This window comes from Arachis duranensis, chromosome 3 (genome assembly GCF_000817695.3).
Source record: "Arachis duranensis cultivar V14167 chromosome 3, aradu.V14167.gnm2.J7QH, whole genome shotgun sequence".
In the NCBI taxonomy this organism is placed as follows: Eukaryota; Viridiplantae; Streptophyta; class Magnoliopsida; order Fabales; family Fabaceae; genus Arachis; species Arachis duranensis.
The window spans coordinates 5,782,121-5,790,786 of NC_029774.3; the positions used below are offsets into that span (position 1 = coordinate 5,782,121).

The window sequence follows — 8,666 nt, forward strand, 5'->3', positions numbered from 1 at the left end:
TTTTCTGAGAATTCTAGATCAGACAATGTAAGAAAGACTACCGAACAAAATAGCTTTGAGACAACAAAATAATGACAATATATTTGTGCATAGAACAAGTAAATATTTCTGTTAATTTCTTTCCCTTTCTCTACAGCCAACCCTAACAGCTTTGTTTATATAAGGTGTTAAATACAAATACACAAAATGACTTTTGGGAAAAATACAATACACAGAAAAGGACTTGAAACAGACTATAAATATCAAACAAGCTACTAAAATGGTCATGCTAAAAATTGAACTAAAATTTTATCAGAACTAATTTCTTAAAGGCTTTGGCTTAACGGATACTAGAGTTTAACCTTACTCATCCCATTAGTTTGAGGTGTGCAATGTATGATAAAAAAAAATATGCTTATGTTGTTGTCACTGATTTGGAAGTTGAAATTTCCTCATCCCACTGGCTCTTGGGTATCTCTCCACAATCTGCAATTACCACCTTCTTTCTGGGTTTTCCGCTATACGTTCCAGCTCCCCCTTCGATCGCAAACACATTATCCATGCCTTGAATAACCTTTCCAAAGACAACATGCTCACCATCCAACCTGCAAAGTTCGCATGTAAATCGCCATATCTAGTTGTGATGGCACAATGAACATGTATTGACCTTTCAAAGAACAAATTTGAACTCGGTATTCCTCTACATGCAAGATTGTCATACAATATGAAATTGTCCATACCAAGCATCATCAAGATATAACTTACCAATAGGCCTTCACTGTGGTAATAAAAAACTGGGAGCCATTTGAATCAGGTCCTGAATTTGCCATAGCAACAACACCTGCAACAATTGAATGAATAAATTTTAATGGAAACAAACATATAGACTAAAGAAACAAAGAAACATCACGGCTGTTTCAGGAAGATTGCTAAAGTGAAATACTAGCATCCAAGTAAATAATGTTACACACCAGCATGAGAGTTTTTTATCTTGAAATTCTCATCAGGAAAGGTGCCACCATAAATAGATTCAGATCCTTTGCCATCACGATGAACAATGTCTCCACCCTGAATCACAAAACCAGATATTATCCGATGAAGTGGTGTTCCTTTGTAGTGAAGTTTTACGCCACTAGAACTCTTGCCTTTCTCCCCTACAGAGTTGGAACCATCCACTTCAGTAAATACATGTAATTGGGGCTAATTAATAAGCAACGAAAGAAGATATTATAAATACCTGTGCACAAAGCTCTGAAATTTTCTGCAAGCAGGAAATTTTCAACCATTAAAAAAATTAGAATAGAATTATGAAGAGTATAAAAATGACTATATGTATAAGGCATACAAATCCAACTGAGGTAGCTTCAACAGGAAGATTTAATTTTGAATTAAAACTAAGTTTAGATACCCTGAATATGGATGATCCCATTAAGGAGGCTCATCCTCGACTTCCATTTTGCATATTAATCACTAATAATTCATATAGAATATCAACAACTTACCAACAGTTTTTGGTACAACATGGCCATATAATCCAATCACGATCCTACCTACAGAAGTAGTTCTGTAATTGTTAGTAGTAAACAATGAAGGGCATATATATACTAGCTGAAAATAACTTGTTATTTCTGTCTTTCTACACTCAAACAAAAATATGAAGCAAGTCAAATTGGTTCGAATTAAAGCAATTAGTGAAAATTCTAAAAGATTTCTTAACTACCTAAGCGCTGTTTATCAATATCAATATCCAAAAAAACCCTGTGTGTAATTTCAGGATCCTCTTCTAATATCATCACCTCGTCCTACATCAGAAAAGGCATAAGTTTATCACTGAATGAACCAATAAGCAATACAGAGGAAAATTAAAATAAAACAAAATATAGCCTTTTCCGAGTCAGGTACTTGGACTAAAAGTTCCATCATAAACTATGTCTAAATACAATAGAGATGAAAACATATGTGGAAAAAAACTTACAAATAGATCTACTCATCAATTTTCAATCATATGATGCAGAATAGTTTGTGCAAAAACTTAAAAGAGTTACACATAATGCTCTTAATACAATTGAACACATAATATAGTGGGGGAAAAACCTAATTTGTGTCTTCAATGGTGTGCTTAACCAATGAGCCAACTAGAAAGGATTTAGAAAATATAAATACTGAACACCTTATTCTAAAATCTAGCATCTACAAACACTGGAAACGGGGAATGCCCACAATAAGCTGGGGAAAAAGAAGGTTTCAATGGTATATGTAATATAACAATGACATGTTGACTTCGACCAAAAACTTAGACTCAAAACATGAATAAAAGGTTACAGAAAACTCTAGCTGAAATGATTGCCCTGAGGGTAAAATCTTTTCCATATCATCTTGTCTTCACATTATATCACTGTCTTGCTATTTTATGTACATCAAGTAGTCCACACACCCTCCAGACCTAGTAACATTATCTTCATCACTTGCACCATATTTCTACTAAATGCATAGCCTCCTATAAGCACCAAATGATACCTCAATCTGGATCCCAAAGAAAGGGATCACAAAGCTAATACATTATGTGTCTCTACCCTCCTTTGAAGATATCATTATCCTCTTTTTCTCTCTTAAACTGAGTCAAAAAGATTAGTTGTGCAGAGCTAACCTATCCCTTATTGAACTGTCCAACCTATCTAGATTCATAATTCAAGAAATAAAATACATGCACCCCTCCCAAACACAACTCAACAATAAAGAAAAGGGAAGACATTGCAGGGTCATTATAATACAACACAAAATCTTGCTATAGGAAGAGTTCATCCATGATGGAATTAGGAAGCACATTGATCAAGACAATGTAAGTAAGAACAAAAGAACCAGAATACTCAAATCATGTTCCATTCTGTCAGAGAGTTAAGACAAGATTCAAAACCAACCCCATCAAAATGATAGCAACATAAACAATCACAAAGCAAACATCTTGCGGCAAAACCGGTCCACTACCCAAATCAGATCCACAATGCAAATATGGCATAAAGTAAAAAAGGGGGTTAAAGGGCATACTTGTTTAGAGCCGTAGAGCGCGAAAATGATGAAGATTGAAAGCACAAGGTATAAAAGGACGAATCGCGGCTGAACGAGGAAAGAGATTACTCTGCCCATTGCTTCCTTCGATGCCCCTCTTTGCTCAGACACATCCAATTAAAGAAAAATTGAAACTTTGCGACCGCCCATGGCATATAGCTTAATGATGCTATATCCGGATCGCTGAATCCCCAAAAATTGGGGCAATTTTTCTGTGCAAATTTGCTGAAGCCGAAGGTTCAAGGTGGTTCAAGGAGGTCAAGGGGGTTCAAGTTTCGAGAAGAGAGGGCAGAGGGGAACGCAACCTGTATATCAAGATTCATTTTTTAATTTTAATTGGTAGTTATTAACAAAACAAATATTAATTCATTATTTTATTATAATTGATATGAATAATTGTATTCAAAATAATAATTTACTAAGCAGATTAACTGTGTTTTTTAAAGTAAGTAAATGGACTATACCTATTTAAATAACAAAATATGTCATTTTATTTATTACATCAAATAATAAATTATTTTTATGAAAAATTTATGTATTTCTACTCTATCTAGATTGCATTAGTATTTGTTAAATATATAGTTTACTATTAAATTGATTGTTATAAAAAGTAGAACTCAAATAATTTGGGTTATACTCTTCCTTTGTTTCCATTAAATACATTAACTATTTAATAAATTTAACAAATTAAAAAAATATTTTTTAAATAAAAGTCAAAATTAAAACATACTTTTTAGTTTTTAAATTTTGAGTTATAGTTAATTTTGTATTTTTTTTTGTGACTTAAATAAACTGAACAAAAGAAAAAAAATAAGAAAGACAAAGGAATTGCTTAAATAGAAACTACTCTTAAACTCCTCCTAAGAAAAAGGAAGCTCCACATGATGAAGTTGTAATCTCATTGTCATCTTTATCTGTGTCATCGTGTTTACATTTCTCATAATCAAACGAAAGTCAACACGCCAATTCCAAAGCATGATATCCTTTATTTTGAACATCAACGGATCAATAAACACAAAACTATCTTGGTGATTAGTAACAAGATTAAACGCTTTCATACAATCTGTCTCACAAATAACATCCCGTTGACCCACATCTTATCCTCTCCAAAGAGCAAACAATTCCCCTTGAACTCCCAATCATTTCTAAACACCCCATTTGCCAACTTCCATTACAATCTCTAATAGCAAGTAAAAACAACGAACCAGGATAACTAACATCACAATTAATCTTAAAAGTATTAATAGATGTGAGATTTCAAAAACCATTTAGAATAGAGGGACGGGACATACGTTGTAATTAAAAAATATTCCTAAACTCCGTTTTTGAAGTTAATGCCAGACAAATCACTTTTTCTGGAGGTCTCATGAGGATTAAAGATGTCATTATTCCATACTTGCCATATCCACCAAAGTCTCGGAAAAAACTTGAACGGATGCTCTCTTCTATGATACAAGAACCAGTTCTTCAAATCCAAAGGATGACAAGAAATATTCAACATATGCCATACAAACTGAGCTTTTGGATAATCTCGAATACAATGTAAAATTGATTCTTGTCTAAAAAGGCATCTTGGACACATATCCGATGACGACATCCCTCTTATGAAGCGAAAACTTGCAGTAGGAAGAGCTTCCTTAAGACACAGCCAAACAAAAAACTTGTGCTTTTGCGGAATAAGTTGGCGCTAAAGTCAAAGCCAATTCTCCTACTCCTCCCAACCAAACAGTTGCTTACTCAACCACAAATAACCATTGCGTGAGTCATAGGCTTTGATAGTAGACCCAAACCAATACCAACCCTTTCCGGACCTGCTTGCACATCTAGATTGTAAGAAAGAATATTACATTTTAGATTTTGAGATCAAAGAGAATAAAGAGTATCTAAATGTCACCTACCAACCGACCAGATATCCTGTATCTAAAAATTTGAATAAAAAATGTGAACATAATCCATCTCATTAGATAACTGTCATTCTCTTATCCAACTAGAAAACTAAAATTCTGGTTCAAATTCTCCATATACTAAGCAAACCCATCATTCAACACTTTTCAAACCTTGCAAATACTCCTCCAAATAGAAAAATCCTTATTCTTAGGACAACCAAAACAGTCATATAAAGATTATCGGTATTTAGCATCCAATAATTGGACCCATAACTTGTTTGACTGTTGGAAAAAAATCAAAACTAACTTTTCAAGAAGAGCAATATTCACACAATGAGGATCTCTAATCCCCAAACCTCCATGTTTTTTTGGAGTAACTAGCACCTTCCTACTAACAAAATTCAATCCTCTTCCGTCAACTTGTCCTTTCTAAAAAAATTCTCATCATAAACTCCAATTTACTAATGATTCCTTTGAGAAAAATAGAGACCTGCATCTGGTACGTGAGAATAGCGGCTACAACGGAATTAATCAAGTAGGGTCTACCATCTTGATTGAGTAAACTCCCTTACCAACTTGAACGGGTCCCTAGAATGGCTAAGGGTAACCCCAAGATCGATACTTGCCCAAGTCCTTGACAAATCTGATAGAGGACACTCTAGTGAAAACCTCTTTCATTGTTGTAGAGACATTCTTGGAGTAAAGCGCTTTAGACATTTCCACATTAATCTTCATCCCAGATGCTTTGTAAAAAGTCTCTAAAACTAACATCACATTTTGCACTTATTTCTTTGTAGTTTTACAGAATAAACGCAAGTCATCCACAAAATATTAAGTGGGATATTCTTGGTCTCTCTCTAGAAACAACAACTGGCTCCCACAAGGTTAAATCAACCTGATGACTAATAAAGCATGACAATCTCTCTATACACAACACAAAAAAATAGGATGACATAGGGTCTCCTTATTTAAGACCCTGACTAGCTAGGAGTAAAGTCATTCAGATAATTTTCATTCCAAATAATAAATAAGGAAGAAGGAGTGACACAATTCATAATCAAATTAATTGTAGGATTGAAAAAACTAAAGCTCTTAAGGGAATGGGCTAAAAACCTCCAATACTTTCTCCAGATCAATCTTGAAGGCCAATGTGCCTTTCTTTGATTTAGTCTTCTTCATAAAGTAGAAGACCTCTTGAGCAATAATGATGTTGTCAGGAGTTCCTCGTTCCAAAATAAATCCTTCTTAAAGTGGGTCAACAATCTTTGCAAGATGAGGATGGAACCTATTAATAAGGACCTTCGTGATGATCTTGTAAACCACATTGCAGAGATTAATTGGCCTGAATTCTTTTATCGATATCGGCGATTCAACTTTTGGAATAAGAACCAGTAAAGTTTCCATTATTTTCGGATCAAGAGCAACACCAGAAAAAGACTGCTTAACCATCTTTCAAACATCAAGACCAATGATCTCTCAATATTCTTCGAGGAAAAAAGCTTGAAATCCATCAGGATCCAGAGATTTAAAAGAGTTCACGTGAAAAAACAATAACCCAAATCAACATTATTCAAATAATAAAATAAGATTTTCTATAATTAATTTTATATTATTACCTATACTTTTATATCTATATTTATACTTCCTGTAATAAGAATTGCCTTATTCGTGAGTTTTTTTATTTTTTGTTTTCTATTCTTTTCTTTCTTTCTTTTTTAATCAATTTTTGTTATTCATTTTGTGCTCTTATATTTTTATTGTCAAGAGAAAACTATATAATATCATGAATATATAACTTTACGGCATTATTGGTATGGTGCAGAAACAAATTTTTTTCTACATATACAGACATAAGATATCAAATTAATTTTAAAAAAAATTTAAAACATAATTATAAATATATATTAAATAAAAAAATAATATATTAAAAATATGTTATTATCAAAATTTAAAATACTTTTAAAAAATTTATAATTTTATATTACCTAATAATATTTTTAATAAATATTGTTATCCAAAGTATTTTTAGATCAGATCATATGTAAAATAATTTGAACATGTGCCAAACAATATAATAATATATTTTTGATATTTTTATGAGATGAACATAACTAATATCAGATTTACAAAAGTATAATTTGGTGTAAGATGTGTAAATATAGTTTATCTAAATTTATTATTCTCTATGAAATAAAGTGAAGATATTTCATTTATGAAACAATAAAATTTAATGAATAACTCGATATAGTCACTTTTTATAGATGTTTCTAACAAGTTTCCTAAAGACACTAGTAGTTAGGATACTATAAAAATAATTTTCTTATAAAAATACAAAGTGATGACTGTTAATTTCAAAATATAGTATGTATCCTAAATGTTGGAAAAAAATTCCTCATTTATTCCCTTAATTAATGTTCTTATTTCTTAGAATATTCCTTTAACCAAATTATTTTCTTAAAGATTAAACACTTCATTATTTAATATAATCCAAATTAATTTGAAAATACAATATATATCATTTATTTCACTCTATGTGTGTCAGTGTGTAGATATTGTGGTGGCTAATTGGCTATTGTTGTTATTTGTTGATCAATTAGGCCTTTTGATTTCACACTAATCATGGATTAAATATTAAGAACAAGTATAATGCATGAGTCATAATTTTACTTTTCCTGATACAAGGATGTACTAACCGTTGGAGTAAAAGAAGAGAAAGTCTCTACACGAATTTTTAGAAAAATCAGACCTTTTCAACAGGGACTTTGAAAAGCCAATAATAACTTGTCAAATGGTAAGTTATTATTTAAATAAATAATTATATAAAATTTTAATTTAATTAATGGTTTATATTATTATATTTAATTAGCCGTTGCAAAATTAGCCGTTGTAAAATTAGCCGTTGAAAATCAGCCGTTATTATGTTACAGTTATTATTAATAAATTAATATTTTATTACTCTATATATACCACTTAGATACTCTTCTATTATCACACTTATGCTGGAAATTTTGCTCAAGACTTAGAATATAATGATGTCAAAAATGGCTTATCACAACCTCAGTTGGGAGAAGAAGATTTTGTACCATACCATCAATTTCTCCAAAGAAATGCCCAACTTCGAAATAGGCAGCAGTATAGACAATTAAAAGAGGACTTGATTGAACACATATGGCAATTTCACAATACTTGTCGTCAACTATAGAGCCAGCATAGACAATTGAAAGAGGACTTGCTTGAACACATATGGCAATTTCACAATGCTTGTCGTCAACTATAGAGTTTAATTATGTTTTTCTTTTTATTAAGTAATTTTACAAATTAGTGTAACCCCGAATTATATATTGTGTATTATTGTTATATATGAATTTATTTAATATTAATATCTTTTAATAGTGAATTATTTTTAAATTTAAAAATTTAAATTATATTATTAAAAAAATTAATTATATTAATTTTAAGTATTTTAATTAATTAATTAAGTGGAACAATAATAGGGACTAAAGTTAGTTCTTTATAATGAAAAAGAGAGAGATGCTTTGAGTTCCTATTTACTATTTATAACGCAAAAGCTAATGTGAAATTATTTTTATAACAGATAAATCATAAGCAAAAACTGAAATGAGTTTTCTATTGAAAATAGTCTAAATCTCTATGATCTAGTATGTTGTGTGGGAATTCAAATTCTCAGCAGTGGTAGGCTGATGGCCATGTTTGCGTAATGACTAATACATACAC

The 8,666-nt window shown here is 31.3% G+C and overlaps 1 protein-coding gene across 1 annotated transcript; it reads right to left on the reverse strand.

Annotated features, from left to right (window-relative positions):
- Window positions 1-54: 54 nt before the first annotated feature.
- On the reverse strand, window positions 55-3,352 carry LOC107476551 (peptidyl-prolyl cis-trans isomerase CYP21-1). Its single transcript, XM_016096382.3, has 7 exons — window positions 3,025-3,352; window positions 1,700-1,781; window positions 1,482-1,529; window positions 1,217-1,240; window positions 951-1,133; window positions 745-820; window positions 55-584 (listed from the first exon to the last, which is right to left on the reverse strand). Exons 1-7 carry the CDS (start codon window positions 3,121-3,123, stop codon window positions 395-397), a joined length of 702 nt encoding a protein of 233 aa, XP_015951868.1. The 5' UTR covers window positions 3,124-3,352; the 3' UTR covers window positions 55-394.
- Window positions 3,353-8,666: the final 5,314 nt, after the last annotated feature.